Here is a 20,231-nt window from a genome sequence, read left to right on the forward strand (position 1 = left end):
AAATAAATAAGTAATAATTTGAAATGAATGATTGTGTATGAGAGTGTTGCATGGAGATAACCATAAAATAATCATCTTCCATCAACATGTGGCTTGTCACATGGCCATTGGGTATTCCAACATGTTGAGAATCAAACGAGGGCCTATGGCCACTCTACCAACAAACAAAGTGCCACCGCCGCCACTGCCAAAGAAGAACTGGAGGGAATAGCTGGAGGGACGTACGTGGTGAACAGAGTCCACCGCTGCCACTACCAAAGAAGAAGAAGAGGGGAGAGACTACCTGGTGTTAGTGGCGAGGTGCTGGTGGTGGTCGCTGGATTCGCTGGACTTAGGTTAGGCTTGAAGAGGAAGAAGAGAATCAGAGATCGATTGAAGAGGGTTTATTTTTGGCTGGGATTGGGATTTTTCGATTGGACCTTAGAGGCTGTTTGGCCCAATTTTAAGTTTTTTTTTGTCCTTTTCTACTAATTAAAAATGAGAATGTTAAAAAACTGGCCAATTAAGCAAAACCGGGACCAATTCACCGGTTCTCGGGTTGAACTGGCCGGGCAAATGGTTTTTCATGGTTTTTTGAACATACCGGTTTTAGGGGTATGACCAGCTAGGGGGGCCAGGTCACGGTTCAACCGACCAGTCCAGTTTTCAGAACATTGGGAAATATATTGAAGCAAAGCCAACGAAATACAGAACAAAGAAAATAGGGGCGCTAATGAAGATAAACTGATAGTATAACATTTCATTTACTTATGGTACACCAAAAAGGAAAGAAAAACCTCCCTATTTCCTTGAAGTGAACAAAAGAACTAACCATGAATCAATTCCACTGTCTAGCCATAAGCCACATGCTCTTTGGTTCTGATTCCTAGTGAGCACTACCTTCTTTCACCCCGTCAATTGGAAATGTCAGTAGTTACAACTTTCCTAACGTCAACAGTGGGAGGCCACCCCGCACAACCCTCTCTCTTCTTACTAAGATACTGAATGTCTCCTGCTTCTGGAAGGTGTGGACTTGGTATCTTCCGGGTTGTTGGTAGAACCCAGACTGTCAGATGTATCAGAACTGCTATTCTCACTCTGTCCCCCTTTGCTTGACCACAGCTTAGTAAATATCTTCTTGGACATGAGCAACCCTCTAATCTTATTAGCTGCTGCTTTGTCAATCGTACTTTTATCATCATTTCCATGTCTGTTGCTTCCTCTACCTCCACCCTCCAACCTCAAGGAAGCAAGCTCCCCTTTTAGGGCTTTGAGCTCTTCAGCTGTTGGGACAGCGTCCCAGTCCTCCGTGTTAGTTGTTGCAGATCTTGAGCTCCCATGGGACCCGCCATTTTCCTGTGGTAGTAAAGTCCTGACATTCCCAGACAGTTCAGCTGTTCTGCCACCAGCAGATGTGGCAGCCCTGACCTGCTCAAAGAAGAGGACCTGCACAACTACACGCAGGGGGAGTCGCTCATTTTGTACAGCATGCATGCAGGCATCGACTGATAGTTTCTTGCAATCCATCAGCCTGCATATCTTCTTCCTCTCACTTTTGCTGATTGCTGGGTGCTCCTGTGCCAATACAAAATCAGTTCAAAATACAAGTTAGCAAACAATAGGTTGTAATATAAACACAGCACATGCATTTGAAAGTGATCCAGATGCTTGTACACTAGTAGTCCTGTATTTGGATGCCATCTATCAAACCTCTTTTGTGTGCTCATCTTTGAAGTTTGAAGAAGTTAAGAGTTTATTAGTAAGCACAGCATATATCTATTTCCAGAAATCCTTGGAACTCCAGTGAAGAGAAAGGATTTCAACTCACAATGCAAAACTCTATATTTTTATAAAGTTACCTTGAGATACATGTCAATTGCACGGTAAAGCCCATCATGGTGTGGCCTTGAGAAGCTTGATACCATCTCAGCAAGGCATATGAACTTTGACAGAGAAAGATTGGGATCACGCGCAATTTCTGCAAGGTAGCCATCCACAAGCTTTGCCACAGAAAGCTTGGAAGCATCAGACACAAACCTTGGGCTTTTAATCTCTTTAAGTTCTTCAGCTACTGGAAGGTCAGTGTGAACACTCCGATCCAGCATCACAAACTCCTCCACAATGTTTTGTACTATATCAACATCATAAATTGTAGTTTCATCCCCTGGAGCTCGAATCAAAAGATCAGGTACTGAGGCCTCCTCTAGCTGTCGTCCAATTCTCTTCACCAGCTCTCTCTTCCCCATTTCTCCAGAATCCAGAGAGACAAGTGCTCTTAGGAGCTTGAGCATGAAACTACAGGAGACACTGCCTTTATCTGTGGGCAATAGCCATACAATGGTCTCCACCAAAGACCGGTTTTTTATGGCATCACCCCCTTGGATCATGCCCTTGCTGAAACCTGGTAACCTTCTAAATGCATATGCTTTTAGAGCTTCCCCAATTACATCATTGGAAATTTTCCCTTTAGTTTTGATAGTTACTATAACCCTCTTGTAGAAATCAATTTCAAGCTCGCAAAGGTCCTCAACCCACCAGTCCTTTGGCACCACCTGATATTTCCTGACACCCTTCCAGTCAGGATCAGTCCAATTTTCTGATGGGAGCTTTTTGCGGTTATATGTGTAGGACCACTCAACCCTGGAAGTGTCAATGGAAGCCTTGGAAGCTATAGAGTCGATACAGTGGCTTACCACCTTCAACTCCTCACACCAAGGTAGCAGAGATTTTGTTGTCTGAAGAGTTATTATCGAATCCTTCCAACTGCGGAAGATGCTGGAGGTTAGGAAGACATCAATCTTATAGACTAAGTTTCCTTTCTCTATAGTTTCATGCATCTCCAGGTACTCTGCTGCACAACGAGCTGCAACGACATTGTAAGCATTAAGGGTGACTGTCATACCATAACAAAACTTGGCACATATTTCAAAAGCTGCAGGTCCACCAGGAATGTCAGGGATATGGATTTCATCATTGTTTTCCTCATTTGTATTCGATACCAACTTCTGCAAACGAGCACTCTTGGACAAAAGGGGAAACTACAGAATCAAAATATTCATAGTAAATTAGAATTTCCAGATAAATAGATTCAGTTTAAGGGCATGGTAATAAATATTAACATGTGGATTTGTTCAAGTGATGAACATCCAAGGTTGCAACGTTTGTTTAAACTAGAAATGCAGAATGCTAGAATTATGGATACTCCATTAAAGCAGTTGTTAAATCATATATGTTTCATAATACATACTTTTTGCATGTACAAGGGTAGTGAATTCTCTTGGGGATTAATGTGAAATAACTTTGTTTCTTAAAGAATTGAACTTTTGAATATAAATAGGGGTATTCTCCTCTTATGGAAAATTGAACGTGCCAGAATCACATCTTCCCTTTATCTTTTTTCCTTTTCCTCTTTGTTTTGCTGGGTGAAAGAAAGATATTGAATGTGCCCAAATCACCTCCTCCCCTTATCTTTTTCCTTTTCCTCTTTGTTTTGCTGGGTAAAAGAAAGATATTGAATTGAAACATCCCAGGCCCTTTTTTTTTTCTGACCTTACAGGAAACAGTAATCTCAAAGTACATAAGAAAGTTCAGGGTATTTCCGTTATAAATGTTATGGTCACTGAACTTTATTTTCCACCAATGCCTATCTTAACTTCAACTTATATATTTGTGAATGTGCATATCCAAATAACAGAATTGTACCTTATGTAGATAAAACTTCATGTCACCAACATTAACAATGATATCAGTTGCCAACTCAGTTGCTACATACCTGCAAATAGAAATATTCCTCTAATCATATCTGTAAAATAGATAAAAACTAATATCTACATGCATCTATAGTTTTTATACTGCCATTTTATGCATCTTAAATAACTTTTAAGGCAGTGGATTTGTTCATTTTTGCCTAATACATATAGAAATAAGATACACTAGTTAAAAATTCATGAAATTAGAATACAAACTTTCACCACATATTTTGTATACTAAAATGACTAATGACTATACTAAAGCAACTACAGAGTACAGCTGATTTGTGTGCTACACTAAGTAGTTGAGAGGACTTACTGAAAACAAAACCTGAAATCCAGCTTGTGTTGGAATGAAGTAATGGAACTCAAGTATTACAAGTGAAAAGAAAAAAGGTGATACCACATAAAGATCTTCTGGAGGCATATGTTCTAGAGCAATGAAGAACAATTTAATGGAATTGTTATTACTTTCAACTATAATTGCCAGGTTTTCTAGACCAGTGTATTTCTGCCAGTATTTCCAGCACGAATTCAAATAGAAAAAGATGCAGGGATCCATAAAGAAAAGATGAAAACCATGGGCATTGTGTGGCACACTTTCTCAGACAAGAGTCCAATACAAAAAGAATGATTTCTAGGTCAAAGGGAACATACTTATACAAATACAAAAAGAATGATTTCTAGATCAAAGGGCACATACTTTTACAGTTCTAAGAGTCAAAATTATCTGAACTATAACACTAGAGAATGAGTAATAAATACAAGACAAAAGATCAATTTGAGAAGGCTGATGAAATCATGAAAGTAGGATGCAATAAAGAAGAAACTACCTATTCCTGAATCCTGACCAAGTGTCTCCAATACACACCTAAAGTTTAGATGGGGTATTTTTGTAATTTCTCAATAAAACAGCCATCACCTGTGTATTTAGGTGTGTCCAATTTACAAGGTTAGACCAGAATATGTTACTCTAGTCAATGGTCTAGAGGATTCACTTTTCTTCCTCGTTATTGTGAGTTTGCATACATTTTTCTCACCTCCCTTATTTCTCCATGAGACCCTATGATTGTATTAAATGTTTTGAATTAATCCTCCTAGGGTTTAGGAAGTGAATTAATCTTTAGATTTAAGATAGTTCTGGGTGTCCTAAAAATTAGTCATTGTAAGCCAGTGAAGCATCTAGTGAAAAAAAAAAAAAAAGTGAAACAACTGTGACGCCAAGGAAAGTGCAAGAGGGAAGAATGGAAGAAAAAATGAAGACTTGGAGAAGAAAATTACAGAAGATATTTTGATTAGCCAACAACACTCACTTTTTGCATCCACACCACATGGTTGTACACCTTTGCAAATTTCTCTCCTTATCCTAATTTTATCTCATTGACAGTTGAAGTTTTATTCCTAAACTGTAACTCTCAATGCTTATTTTCTCCTCACATGTTTATCTGCTTATTGTTTCCTGGATAATGGAGCCCTGGCTCCTTTATATGTCGCCACACTTAGTACATAAATAGAAGGTTAGGAAGCAGATCCATAACCAGATGTAACATTGTCCAATCAATTTATTCATATTTTGTATGTCCACACCTCAAAATACTAATGAAAGAAACCTTCTGTAAACATCAAGCTTGTCCTATAGCATTCAAAGTATACTTAAGAAGTATTTTTCCATCAGAAACTCTTTGCCTTTTTCCTTATTTTTCTTTTATGAATTTCAACTGATTAGGTGATGGAACTGTCCCATGTTGCTTGACAAGTAGGTAAAATTCCCAAAATTTCTCTAACAAGAAAAAATTTACAAGGTAACTCTGCATGAAAGGGAAAGTTATCTTTTTCCCTTGCAAAGAAAGAATAAATCCTGATGTCTGTGATGGATAGATCTTTTTCCAAATATTCCAACCATCACCAATAACATCAAAGATCAAATCCTCAGTTACACTTTGTCTCCTCTTGCCTTTAAAGTTTCTTCCTTGATATCACTTACTATTAACTTAGCTTTTTTCTTTTCTTGTTTACAAAAATTATAGAAGAAAAAGTTGCAAGGCAAAGAAGAAAAAAAAACATATCTTAAATCAAGCAGGAAAAACAAATAAAAAGATAAAAAAGAAGCTTCTTCAAATGACTGGTTAAAATTTATAGCAGCGGTAACGCTCACTGAATGAGATAGTTCTAATTAAGAATGAAAACAAGAAGAAAATCTTGTCCACATCAAGTGCTTCAAATTAAGAATGAAAAAAAAAAAAAAGAACTGTTGAGTTACACTAGCCTATCAATTTCATTGTCATAACATATCATTTTTTTTATAGTCAGTTGTCATAGTATAATAAATTATACATGTCACCCACTGCATTTCCATGTAAGAAAAAGGTAGTACTGAAAGAATCAGTGCTTGACAGATTAACTAAATTGCTTTAAAGCATAGGATTAATAAATTACCAAGTATTTACACAGTTACACACCCAGGAATACTTAAATAAAAACAAAGAACAAAAGAAATGACATGTTTATGTTGAAATATAAAAACAATTAGATATTCATGCATGGTATAGTAAAACTGGATTTGAACACCAAAATATAAACTTGGAATGTGTCATCATCAACATGAGGACGGTGACAACCCTTGCTAAAATTGCATAGAGAAACATCTCCAAAGGGCCACTATCCAATGATGGTCCCAGCTAATCTGGGGGCTTGGGAGGGTTAGAGTGGATGCAGGCCTAAATTTTGGCCTTTTTTCCTTCTTTCATTTTTTAGCACAAAGTGACTGCACTCGGACTCAAACCTGTGTTCTCAAGCTTCTCAGGTCAGAAAAATATCCACTTAAAAAAAAAAAAAATCTAGATTTGCAACTCCTCTTATAAATGACCAGTAAATGCCGAACTATGGCAAGTACAGTGGTAATCTTCGAGTGATTAGTTGCAAGATCATAAATCTTAAAAATATAGAGAGAATCTCATTTGTGAAAAAGTCGGAATTTATGAATATAAGCAGGTAGAAAGACAGAGGAGGTAGATGTATACTAAAAGCATCTTTCTCCAGTATAATATTGCAGTTAACTAAATAAAACAATGTCAAAGACATGTAAAAGAAGGCAACATCCACTAATTATAAAAGCAAAAGTCAACCAGACATTTTCTAACTAAACTAGTTTCTCTTGCCAAAATAGTAAACTTGACATCACAGGATCACTTAGTAAAGCGAAGGACGTATGGTGACAGTTCTTGTTAGCAAGAAGTAAAATGATCCAGTAATGTTGGCCTTCATGTAAGGCTACCCCATAAAATCATCAGACTAGATTCCACTTATTGGTCAATCACTCAGTCCTACCACCATTCGAGTCAGACATATTCAAAAGCCTGTATCTTAGAAAACTTATGGCATCACGGTTCAAAATTAGTAGAATATCAAGTAGTACAGGAGCATGTATGCTGATATCCATGATATGATCAACAATAGGCAACACCCAGAAACTTTTGAAAGGTAACATGCTTTCTAAAGTCCAGCAATAAGAGTGCAGTCATCTGAAAATAACATTTCAATATAAGGGAAACCCCTATTCTTCATAAGAACCATATCCAAGAAATGGAAGACCGATTCCTACAAAAACTGCAACCAGAGAACAAAAAGGTTTTCTACAAGGGTCCCACCAAAGAGAAGAATACAAGTCCATTGAGCGGCGAAATTTCAACCACTCAAGACTTAGGTAAGAACTTTAGAGATTAAGACCATTACTAAATCATTGATACATGTTATTACAGAAATTGGCTTAGTTTCCTGATCTACCCCCAAACCCTTCATCAAATATACGTCAAATTGGAAGGACAAAAAGATCATACATCATCCACCAAGTGACACTTAGAATTTCCCGGAACACAAGCCCAATTTAAGAAAAGTCCAAATGTTAAATGGTTAATAGAACCAACGCTAGAAGTTGAAAAACATCAGCATAAGAGCAGTAAGGCCTAAAGGAAGTTGGAAAAGGAAGAGCCATTAACAAGCTCCAGATGATCTCACCTAACATTGCTCCCTTCAGTTTGAAATGAATTTGGCTTTGATCCAAGTTTCATAAACTTCATTTTTGCAGGGAAAAGATCTGATACAGCTTCTACTTCGAGATTCCAAAGCAAGCTTCTCACAGTTCTTAATTAACTAAACCACCTTCCTGGCCGTCACCGTCGCCCATATCCAGCGAAAAAAAAAAAGAGGCAGCAGAAGACCAGTAATGAACAAGAAAAGGCTAAGTGTAAGAAATGGATACTGTGAATTTTTTGACCGATTCTCCTGGCTTCAAGGGAAGGAAGGTTGGATCAAAGGTGAAGGATATATTCTTACGGGGAAGGAACGAATCTTATCGCATGAACCGAGGCAGGAGTAAAATGACAGAGAGGAAGAGTAAACGAGGTATGTAATTTTTTAAGACGGATTTCTCTTCAATGGCAAAAGACCCAAAGAAGAGCTTGTTTCCTCTGTCGACGGCAGAGCCCACGGACCCCGGGCGCAAACGGTCAGCCCAGGAGACACTGCCAACAGGCTCTCAACACTAAATAATTCTCAGACCAGAGACACCCACAAGCACAAACCTGACACCACCGCCCCTTCCTCATTTGTTTATGGTTCTCCTTTTATTGTTTATTAAGCCTCCACTTTAATGTATCAACAGGAAAAGATCCAGTATCACCAAGACTTCTTCTCATCTGCAGTTTTTCGAGCTCCAGACCCTAGAATACAATCCACATTCCTTCTTAATTTTTCTTTCACCGTTGTTCCTCCGTTGAGAACCTACAAGCTACAACAGAAAACAGCATCTCGGTATCAGTTGAAGAAACCACCGAAACGGAAGACAACAACAATCTCTTTTTTTCACAAAATATAAGCAATAAAATGAGAGGGAAAAAGACCCAAAGCCGGTAGAAAAAGAAACTACATTATTTAAACAGAGAACAACAGTACCAATTAAATCCTTGCAAACTTGAAATAACTGAACATGGGGCTGAAATTTTGCCACAACCCCCCGGACATCAAATTAGAGATGCAACAGAAGGCCACCACCCATAAAACAAATAAATATTTGGGATCAATTAATACACTAAAAGCCCACTTGTGGTGATCATTAGAGAAGGTAACCTATAAAACCAGCTCCATGTCAACTTGTTTTAAAGGAGAGAGAGATCAGAGAAAAAGACCACCTTAATTACTCCCAGATGAAAATTAGAAAAAAGAAAAAATGAACACAAAGCTGGCTCAGACGACAAGAACAACGAAACCAAACCAATAACTAGTCAAGATAAACAAAAAAGAACAAGACAGAGAGAAGGATAAGCCTACCAAGATGATAAGTAAAACCCAACGAAACTTCTCCACCTCCCAACTGTACCGAAGTCGATCTTCTTTAGAGTTAATATTAGTGGGCTCAATAATCTTGTACTTCCTGTATCAGCATTGCACCTGGCAGAGCAAAACCACCACTGCACTCAACAGTCAACACAGTGAATGAGTTAAAGAAACCAACCCTTCCGAGTTCCGATCCAACGCTAAAATCACCCATTAACAGTTGTTCTCATTTTGCCTTCCAACCCAGCAGCAACACAAACTATACACAAAAAGCCAAGCTGAGAATGTTCTCACAGTCTCATTAGAATCAGCACCACCGATGCCTCTCTCTTAAACACATTACTTTTTAATTAAAAAAGGGAAAAGATCAAAAGACATTGATATTCCTTGTATTTGAAAAAATATATATACTTTTTTTAAAGAAATATAAATAAAATTTACTTTTTTTCCTTTCAGTTCTCAGAACAGAATAGAATGGCTTCTTTGTTCAGTCGAGAGTCGAGACTATGAGACTTTGAGACTCCCCTCTCTCTCTCTCCACCGTAATGCACGCCAAGTCTGACACACCAGCTTTGCTGTTCCCCTGAACGTAGACTCACGTATAAAAATACCCCCTCATCAGTCGACTCCAAAATTACGAAACTACCCTTGCATATTAGAAGTAGAAAACGACCCATCTATTACCTCTCGTACTTTGATAATAATGGTATCCAACTGTTCATTTTCTTTTTTTTTATTATTATAATTATTTTTTAGGTCTCATTATTATTGTTATTTATTCCACATTTATGTTTGTCATAGAAAATATAATAAAAACAAAAAAAAATGCGCCGTTTATTTCTTGCTTTGATATCCTTTCTCTCGTGAAAACATAAATTAAAAAAAAAGAAAAATGTTGCGATATTCCGAAATTTTGAATCTAGAGGGCTGGGCCTTGACTGTGGACTTCACATGCCGGGCTCTCACTTCTGTCAGGACGGTGCGGGGCTTCTCTAGTCTCACTTACTTAATATTATTATTATTATTTATTGATAAAAAATTGTTATCCCATGTGAAGCTCATATATTGAAGTACGGCGCACTAGTTTAATCTCAATTTGATGCACACATCACATGCACTAGCCGCTACGTTACATGCGTGTTGCCACTTGCCACCTGGTAGACCCCCAAGCCCAAGCCATGAAATGGATTATGGACCAGGTCTGAACTAGACATGTTGGATCCATTTCCATATCAATCCATGTGGAACTTAACTAGTGGTTTCGGCCCATGTCAAGCGTCCACGAAATTTAAACATTTATTCTCGAATTGAGCATTTGGGCTTTTTTTATTATGGACACGATGCCTTGTATCAAAGGTTTGGATTGTAGACGTGGAAAGGAACCAGACCCATCTGATACTAAGTGTTCATTGGTGTTCTATTGTTTTAGATCATCCTTGTTGCAAGAAGTGGAAGAGCATTAGTCTATGTTTGGTCCAATTCTCATTTTGAAATTCTAAAATAAAAAAAAGAATGGATAAAAATAGGTAGAATGGGAAAATATTGCTATGAATCAAATATTTTTTTTTTAAAAAGTGAATTCTTTTCAGACTAACAAGTGTCCTATGTTGTTCATTTTCATTCTTTAGAAAAAAAAAAGTGTCGGTATTCACAAACCACAAACCTAGGTCTCCATTAGTCAATGGTTACTAATTGGCATAAATGTTTTATAAAATTGCTTTTGCAAAAGTGCTTTATGAAAGTACTTTCGTAAAAATGCTTTTATAAAAGTACTTTCATAAAAGTGCTTTTATAAAAGTGTTTTTGTATTTGGGTAAAAGTGCTTTCATAAAAATACTTTTGTAAAAGTGCCTTCTTAAAAATACTTTTATAAAAGTACTTTCATAAAAGTACTTTTGTAAAGTACTTCCATAAAAGTGCTTTTATAAAAGCACTTTCGTAAAACTACTTTTATAAAAATATTTTCTAAAAGTGCTTTTGTAAAAGTACTTTCATAAAAGTGCTTTCGTAAAAGTGCTTTCATAAAAGTACTTCCATAAAATTGCTTTCATAAAAGTACTTTCACAAAAATACTTTTGTAAAAGTACTTTCATAAAAATACTTTTGTAAAAATGGTTCCGCAAAAGTAAGCATACATGACAACAGTTTTATAGGTAGAGTTTCCTTAAAGAATGAAATGAGCAAGATAGGGCATGATTATTTTTCATGCTGAAAGCTAATCAATTTTTGTGTTATGGGGCTGATTTTTCATTCTAAAAAGAATGTGTCCCTTAGCAAGAATTTTGTAAACAAACATTCTAATGTTATTCATTCTTGCCCATTCTTGCCTAGAATGAGCAAGAATTAAGAGAATGAGGCCCAGAGCAATGATCCCTATTTAGTACAATCTAAGTTCACTATCAACTTTTGGCCCAATCCAAAGTTACATGGTGTTTGGAAGCGTGAGCACTTTTTGGGACTGATTTTCAAGAAAAAACGCCCATGCTTCCAAGACCTATTTTTCACAAAAAAGCGTTTCTGCCACATAGGCAGCGAGCAACACTATGATATTTGGTAAGGTGATTTTCATCACCGTTTTTCATGTTTGTGCTGATAGGTAAACACCACATAGGATACACATCAGTCAACCGTTGGGGGAAACGGTTCATTGATGCATCGGCAGGGTCCCGATTTTCAAGGCATGCCTGATTTTTTAATAATTGACTTAACCAAACAATGAGATACATGGGCGTTTGTTGAAACGCCTATGTGGATCCAACGTGGCACCATTTTTTTGAAAAATGGCCACGGTTCCAAACATCCCCTTAATTCAATACAATTCAGGCTGGGTTTTGGTTCTGATTGGGTTTGTATAGTCTAAGTTGGATTTAGATGGGTTACTTGGGTTTGAAAGAATTTATAAATATGTTTTTATATAATCATTTTTTTAGTGTGGTTCAATTTAAGAGTAGCATTTGTTGAAAATATATACAAATTTTATTTATAATATATAAATATATTTATACATACATACATACATACATACATACATACATACATATAGTATTTCTTTATGTTTAAATGACTCGAGTTCAATTAAATTGAACCTGGATTGGATCAGGTTGGGATTGAATCCTCCCAAATTATAGTTAGGGGTGTCAACGGTATTCGAAAATCCGATTTTGAATTTGAGATTTGACATAATCGAATTGAATTCAGATAATTCGAATATCTAATCGGTCAAATTCAAATATGATATCCATACTGATTAGCTAATTGAATTTGAATTCATATATGACCTGATTCGATTTGATAAATATTTGAATTCGACCAATTATTTAATTCTTATATATAATGATGGAGGTGATTTGACCCAACCTATGAAACGGTGACACATGGACACTAACTCAGCACGAGCGGCAGCTCAACGCCATAATCTGGTACGACCAAGTGACGGGTCTACAAAGCAGCTCGCTACATTGTAGCTCGCGAAAGGGGTTCGCCGCAAGGCGAACCCCGGGCCCCCCAAGCTACCTTTGAAGAGATAGTCCAAGGCAATTTTAGCTCGCGAGCTAAGGTCATTAGCTCATCCGAGCTCCCAAGCAGATGAGCCATCCTCAGGGCCAATTCCATTAAGGGTAACCCTGGAGTGTTCCAAGTTCACCATAGAATAGCTCGCGAATGAACCGCACGAGCACTCCCCAGGAAGCTTCCGACTGACAGACCGTACCGGTCAGACTGTGCCATATCCCTTACTGACGGCGCAATCCTAGTCCTTTCGACAGTCTGCATCCACGTCTCACAGCAGGCAAGGGTGTGCCGATCACTCTGGAGACGTGTCATTCACCCGGGTGAGACGTACGCCACAACAGCCACCTGCGCAGCCCTGGTAGGTAACGGCTGTGGCAGGAGCCCAGTGGCAGTTATGCCCGACCTGATGTAAATGTTCCTATAAAAGCCCACAAGGCAGAAGAGAAATTTCTTCTTGAGACCTCTAATCTCAAAAGTATAGTGAGAACGCGCTATCTGCACTCTTAGCCTTCATCTCCTTCTTGCTTCTCCTACATAGTACTAACTTAAGCATCGGAGTATCCCCACCGGGTAAACTCCCCGGGGATTCTTCTTCTTCCTCATCTCAGGTACCTTCCAGGAGCCACGTGAGTGCCAGCTAGGAGTGACTGGATCACGCTACATCATTTGACGTTGTCTGTGGGAAACGCTTCGAAAAGCCTTTCTCTAAACTTTCACATCTTTTTACTCTCCAAAAACTCAACGCTCATGGCTTCCTCTAGCAACATCGGATGAAGAACGGAGATGAATAACTCTACGGAACAGCCCCAGTTCCCTACTGTCTGTGTCGGACAGTTCACCGTCCCCTTCTCAGCGGATGGGATCCCTAGTTTGAACGTGCCTCTTGCAGGGGCACCCGTCATTGCTCCACTCCCTACCACAGTCGGAACAACCTTCACAGAACCCTTGGTTGTGCCCTCAGCGGTTAGCCCAAACCAGCTGGAAGATTTGGTGTAGTGCATGCGGGCCATGCAGGCTCAAATGCAACAGTTTCAGTAGTTTCAGATCTATCAACAGCACGTGTTGCACCAGGTCTCTCAGTACCAGTATCAGCAGCAATTTCCCCAGCTGCCGCAACCTCAGCTTCAACAATCGCAACTCCCTCCTCGGCAGCCAGCCTCACAGCAGGCTAGGTCCCATCATCAAGAGGAGCACCTTTCCTGCCAAGGAAAATCCCCCCGGAACCCTCCAAGGAGCCAGGCCTCCTCCCGCAGCAGACAGGAATGGCCGGCCACTCCGGCCTTGCCACGGGAGGTTAGGTCGGAAGGACCCCAGCTCGCCAAGTCCACATCGTCTCAGCCCTCCAAGCCAATACCATGTTCTTAGAGAACCGATTCGAGATCCTGGCCGTAGGCTCCAAGAAGGAGCCCTCTGTCCGTAGCCATCACCAGCAGCCTGAGCTGCTTCCTGCACACACCGTTCCTGACAGTACAAAGGTAAGCAGTACAAATGCCGAGCCCGCCAAGAAATAGAGACGACGATGCCGAGCTCGCCGGTCCGCCACCCACGACTTGTCAGAGCTCGGAGGCAAAGAAGAAGTAAGCTCGGGTGAAGTCAAGGCCCCCATCTTTTCAGTTCAATCCCCCTATCTCCCGAGCTCCTGGCAGTCCCAATGCCTAAAGATTTTAAGCTCCCCCCTCTCGACAAGTACGATGGGTCATTCAACCCATCGTGCATGTGCGTGGCCTTCTCCACCAATTTTAGAGGAGCAGCCCGTACGTGGTACCGGAACCTGGCACTTGGGTTGATAAGAAGTTGGGCGTAGTTCGCGCAAGCCTTCACGTCCCACTTCGTCACCAGCAAGCGGTGTCCGCGAGCTGAAGAGAGTCTCCTCAGCATAGTGCAAAGAGAGGGAGAATCCATCCGGGGCTACATCAAGTGGTTCAATGACGCATATATGCAGATAATGCGCCTGGACCCCACCATGCACCTTGCAGTAGCCAAGAAAGGCGTGACACATAAGGAGTTCAAGTGGCACATGGTCATCAACCAACCAACGACCATAACCGAATTCCTTAAGCTCGCGGACAGGTTTATAGCCACCGAGGAAGAGATCAACCAGAAGGACGAGGGCGCGCCCAAAAAGAGGAGGAGGGAAGGAGAGCCCTCCAGTCAAGGGGACAGCCGAAAGAAAAAGGATACAACTCGGGGGGTCATCCACATGATAGTGGGAGGTTCGATCGTCGCGGGTTGTTCTTCAGCAGCAGCTCGGACGTCAGTTCGTGGGGCCGCCCGGGAAGAGTAGAATCCTCCAAAGCGGTCGAGGACAAGAGAGCCAATTTTCTTCACAGAAGATGATGCGTGAGGGGTCCACTACCCCCACGATGACGTGCTTGTGATAAAGATGAGGATCAACGACTTCGAGGTCAGACGCATGCTTGTCAACTCAGGCAGTTCGGCCGACATCCTCTTCAAAGCTGCGTTCGACCAACTTCAGCTGCAAAGAAGCGACCTGAAGTCTGCGGACACTCCTTTGGTGGGCTTCAGCGGAGAAGAAGTCCAGCCCCTTTGAAGGGATGAGATATCCATCGTATGGACGCCCAAATCTTGCGAAATAAAGGGGGCGAATTTCAAAAATTTTTCTCTCCCTTCAAATGGGAATCGCATTCCCTATTTAGAAAATCATATTTTCAAGGATCAATCTTGAACCATAAACTGAACTAGATCTGAACCAAAAGGAGTAGGAGAGGATTATACCTGATACGGAGAAAAAATATCTCCCAACAAAAGTGTTCATGCCCAAGGAAGGATCCAAAGACTGCTCCCAGTGAAGATGGCGCAGTGTAGGATGGAGCAGAATCAGCAATGTTCTTCTCCAAGAACTCTGTCCTTCGCAAGAAACAGCAGGATGGCATGTGAGCACAACTTCCTATCAATTCTTTCTCAAAGAACTGATGACAAGATGGAATCTTGCTTTCTCCCACAGAGTTGGAGATCGAACTAGATGTCTGGCGGTTGCAGGAAGGAGGCGGCAAGAAAGATTTTCACAGGGATTGCAGAAATCTTTCTTCTGGGATTTCAGCTCTGAAGAGAATGTGAGTATCTGTCTCTAAAGGCTGTTGCCCCCTCCTTCTTTTTTAATCCTAAAAGATTAATTCCTAATCCAATTAGGAGCTGCTGATCCAAATCATATTTGGATCAGACATCCTTTTAGATGATAAGGATAAACCCTTATCTTATTTGCAGATTAGATCAACCTTCTCCTAATCTCATTAGGAGGTTTCTAGATCTGAATCATATTCAGATCTGGACTCTCTGAGTGGATAGGGTTAAGACCCTATCCTATCTGCTGATCCATCTCAGAATTCGCCCATATTTAACTTATTAAATTAGTCCAGTTTGAAATGGGCTTTAGGCCCATTAAACTTATGTGCTCACTTAGCCTTCCTAACTGCTGCCCAGTTGGGCTTCCTTGTATGGCATGGGACCCAAGCATTGATTTACACATCAGCCACATGGGTTCGGCCCAGCCTTTGTTACAAGGCCTGGTCGAATACACTGTTATGGACAGTGCACTCCCTGAAACCCATCAAATGGGCTCTATGGGCCCAACACTTACCCTAATTGGTCCCTGGGCCAAACCACCTTGTAACACTAGGGACTGTGGGTAGATGCAAGATTAGCCCATCAGGTATTATCCTCAATGGTCTTACACTTAACCTCTCAGCCCATAATGATCAAACACTGCCCGAAAAGAGAGGACCTCTCCCTCGGCTGCAAGGAACAGTGTTGCACTCTCTACTTGTATGGATTCCGAGAATTAAAACCTTTTGCAAAAATTTTAGAAACCATAATATATATACTTTTATATCTCATATAAAATATACTTTGCAAAACAAATCTCAACGATTGAAATCGGTTGCCGGTAGTCTCGGTTTCCATCAGTGAGAGTGCATCTCCGATCATTACCTTTGTCCGACAAAGGGGCTGATCCTATCACTATGATCACTCACTCAGATGAATTCTCAAAATGTCCCAACATACCCAGGTTTTAACCCCCGCTAAGGATCTCACTGATTGGTACATCAAAGACAGCCCAATCCGACACCTAGTGCAGTATCATAATCGAGTTTAAAGGTCGGGTGTAACTTTCCAGTTTTGCCCATTAATCTCCAAGGTCCAGGGCAATACTGGAAATCTTGTCCAGTTCAAAGATTCAATTAATCCTACACTGTATGTGCCTAGGGTCTCACCCTGATAGCTGAGACAGGCCACCCCAACCGACTTGGTGCCACAACAGTGTCAGCCTTATCAGGATAGGTCTCCCCAGACCGACCCACTGGCTGTGAACATTCTAAACTAACACGAGTCTCATTAAGTGTCCTGTTTAATGGTATTACACAGAAACATATCAAGGGGACATGAATCAAATATGCACTTTTATTCATTTACAATAAACTCATAAAGTACATCATTCTGGTTGAAGCTAAGGGCATACAAAACTGTCCAACACCCTTGGAAAAATAACAGTACCTGTGGAAGTCAGCACGTGGCCTTGCGTGGTTAGATTCAAACACGACTTCCTGGTGGTCGCGACCCCCTCCCCCTACAATGCCATAATCGGTCGACCGATCACCCATGTCCTACGGGCGGTGGTCTCCACCTACCATTTGGCTATGAAGTTCCCAACAGACTTCGGTGTGGGGGTAGCGCGGGGCAACCAGCTCGAGTCCCACAAGTGCTACGTCGCTGCCCTGAAGGGAAAGACCAAGGTAGCCAACGACCTCGAACTAGAGCGGCCTACGGAGCAAAGCGAGGAAAGAGCCGCGCCCATGGAAGAAATAGTCGCGGGCTCGACCTCGGCAGCCGACCCGACTCGGACGCTTCAGATCGGTGCTTCCGTCCAGGAACCCCTACGATTCGAACTGGTAAGCTTCTTACTCCAAAATTTAGATATTTTTGCATGGTCCGCGATAGAGATGTCCGGTATAGACCCCGAACTCATAACTCACAAGCTGAATACTGATCCTGTAGTTAGGCCCGTTAGACAGAAGAAACGCAACCTAGCTCCGGAGCGGTGGAAAGCGGTCGACGATGAGGTCGATAAGCTCCTCGCAGCTGACTTCATAAGAGAAGTCCACTTCCCGAGTTGGGTAGCCAACCCCGTCCTGGTAAAGAAGGCCAACGGCAAGTGGCGCATGCGCATCGACTACACCAACCTAAACCGGGCTTGCCCAAAAGACTGCTTCCCGCTCCCCAGAATTGACCGCTTAGTGGATGCAACCTCAGGGCACGAGTTGCTAAGTTTCTTGGACGCCTATTCGGGCTATAACCAAATCAGGATGGACCCGGCGGACGAAGTAAAGACTGTCTTCATCACGGAGTTCGGTCTATATTGTTACAAGGTTATGCCCTTCGGGTTGAAAAACGCAGGGGCAACCTTTCAAAGACTTGTAAAAAAGTTGTTTGCGCCATTAATTGGTAGAAAAGTAGAATGCTATGTAGACGACATGGTCGTCAAAACTCAATTCTCACATGAATTAATACAAAACTTGCATTCTGTTGTTGAAATTTTGTGTTAGTTTAATATGAGACTGAACCCAAATAAGTGTGTATTCGGTGTGACCTTGGGCAAGTTCCTAGGGTACATCGTTAACCGACGCGGCATTGAGGCCAAGCCGGATAAAATTAACGCCATCTTAGATTTGAGACCACCCCGGAAGTGGAAGGAGGTTCAGAGGTTGAATGGCCGCATAGCCGCCCTGAGCCGCTTCATGTCCAAATCGGCGAACCGCTGTCTGCCGTTCTTTAAGGCAATCAAAAGCAAAGGGTTTGAATGGACCCAAGACTGTCAGCTCACGTTTGACGAGCTCAAGAAATACCTCGCTCGTGTGCCGATCTTAACCTGGCCCGAGGAGGGTGATATTTTAGAACTGTACCTCTCGGCAAGCGACGAAGTGGTCAGTTCGATACTAATAAAAAAAGTAGATCGGGTTCAACGACCCATCTATTATGTTAGTAAAGTATTGCAAGGAGCAGAGACGAGATACCCAGAGATAGAAAAGCCGGCTTACGCACTGGTAATTGCAGCCCGGAAACTTCGCCCGTACTTCCAGGCTCACACTGTTATCGTTCTCACCGACAAGCCTCTGAGGCAAGTCTTACTTAAGCCCGAGGTCTCTAGTCGGTTGACGAAGTGGGCCGTTGAGCTCAGCAAGTACGACCTCCAGTACAAGCCGCAAACTGCCATCAAGGCCCAAGCCTTAACAGATTTCATAGCCGAATGCACATTTAGCCCCGAAGTCCCCACGCCAGTTGAGCACGAGGCTCCCAGCTCGGGTGAGCCCGAAGCTCCCAGGCCGGTCGAGTCCGAACCCCGTGAGGTAGCAGCTAGTGTGGCATCTCTCCTAGTTCGGCCAACTGCGAGCTGAGATGAGGAGCCATGGATCCTTCACGTAGATAGCTCCTCGAACCAATAGGGTAGCGGAGCCGGAATAGTTCTGCACGGCCCAAGTGGCACGAAACTGGAATATGCGCTACGCTAAGAGTTCGTGGCATCTAACAATGAAGCAGAATACGAGGAGTTGATAGTTGGACTAGCCCTAGTCAAAGAAGTAAAAGCAAAGCACATCGTTATTTGCAGCGACTCCCAGCTCGTGGTCAACCAAGTCACTGGCGAGTACGATGCTCGCGAGCCAACCATGATAGCTTACTTAGCCAAAGTCAAAGAGGCCCTGCTCAACTTCCAGTCACACTTTGTCAGGCAAATCCCAAGGTCGGAGAACACTGAGGCCGATGCTCTGTCCAGATTAACCAGTGCCAGCAACATCACCATGTGAACCGTGTACATAGAGGACTTGCCTCGACCTAGAATTCTCGGTGGGGGGGGGGGGGCAGAGGAGGTCGCACCCGTCGTTCAAGCAGAGCCGAGCTGGATTGACCCGCTCGTGAGCTTCTTGCTACACGGGACCCTCCCTGCAGATCGCAATGTAGCCAGAAGGGTGCAGCGCCAAATAGCCAAATATGTCATGATAGACGAACGGCTATACCGGAGATCTTATACACTCCCCTATCTGCGTTGCTTGCGGCCTACCGAAGCTGAGCTCGTACTCCGCGACACTCATGAGGGATTGTGCGGTAAACACTTGGGGGGCAGGGCCCTCGCCCAGAAGGCACTTCGACAAGGGTATTATTGGTCAACAATGAAGGCAGACGCCATTGAGCTTGTTAAAAAATGCGACAAATGCCAGAAGCACGCCATTATTCACCACCGACCTGCTGCCGATCTCAAGTATCTCACCAGCCCGTGGCCCTTTGCACAGTGGGGCATCGATCTACTCGGACCATTCCCGCCAGCAACGGGTGGAAGGAAGTTCTTAGTAGTAGCAGTGGACTACTTTATCAAGTGGGTAGAAGTCGAACCCCTCGTAACGATCACAACCCGAAATGTTCAAAACTTCTTTTGGAAGAACATCGTGTGCCGCTTCGGATTACCTCGGGTATTGATTTCCGACAATGGCAAGCAGTTCGAGGACATCAAATTCCAAGACTGGTGCCGAGACATGGGAATCCGACAGAATTTTACTTCAGTCGTGCACCCTCAAGCAAACGGTCAGGCAGAAGTCACGAACAAAGCCATCCTCCGCGGACTGAAAGCACGGCTGGACCGGGCTAAAGGGTTGT

At 42.1% G+C, this 20,231-nt stretch overlaps 1 protein-coding gene across 2 annotated transcripts; it reads right to left on the bottom strand.

The window, feature by feature from the left end:
- Nucleotides 1-713: 713 nt before the first annotated feature.
- LOC104611629 (phototropic-responsive NPH3 family protein NPY2) lies at nucleotides 714-9,544 on the bottom strand. Of its 2 annotated transcripts, none has more exons than XM_010278764.3 (5): nucleotides 9,054-9,544; nucleotides 7,743-8,514; nucleotides 3,682-3,751; nucleotides 1,839-3,017; nucleotides 714-1,554 (listed from the first exon to the last, which is right to left on the bottom strand). In XM_010278764.3, exons 2-5 carry the CDS (start codon nucleotides 7,802-7,804, stop codon nucleotides 973-975), a joined length of 1,893 nt encoding a protein of 630 aa, XP_010277066.1. In that variant the 5' UTR covers nucleotides 7,805-8,514; nucleotides 9,054-9,544; the 3' UTR covers nucleotides 714-972. The 2 variants fall into 2 exon arrangements, with proteins under 2 accessions (XP_010277066.1, XP_010277067.1); XM_010278765.3 differs by lacking the exon at nucleotides 9,054-9,544 and adding an exon at nucleotides 8,679-8,820.
- Nucleotides 9,545-20,231: the final 10,687 nt, after the last annotated feature.

The sequence above is a fragment of the Nelumbo nucifera genome, chromosome 1 (genome assembly GCF_055504915.1).
Source record: "Nelumbo nucifera cultivar China Antique chromosome 1, China Antique-T2T, whole genome shotgun sequence".
Classification (NCBI taxonomy): Eukaryota; Viridiplantae; Streptophyta; class Magnoliopsida; order Proteales; family Nelumbonaceae; genus Nelumbo; species Nelumbo nucifera.

What these genes read in the sequence shown, in the direction of transcription:
- LOC104611629 (XM_010278764.3), bottom strand. Translation starts at nt 7,804, where the DNA reads ATGAAGTTTATGAAACTTGGATCAAAGCCAAATTCATTTCAAACTGAA. An exon ending in TGAAGTTTTATCTACATAAG is followed by an intron (nt 3,018 to 3,681) that starts GTACAATTCTGT and finishes TTGATTCTGTAG; the next exon opens with TTTCCCCTTTTGTCCAAGAG. An exon ending in CAATTGACATGTATCTCAAG is followed by an intron (nt 1,555 to 1,838) that starts GTAACTTTATAA and finishes GTATTGGCACAG; the next exon opens with GAGCACCCAGCAATCAGCAA.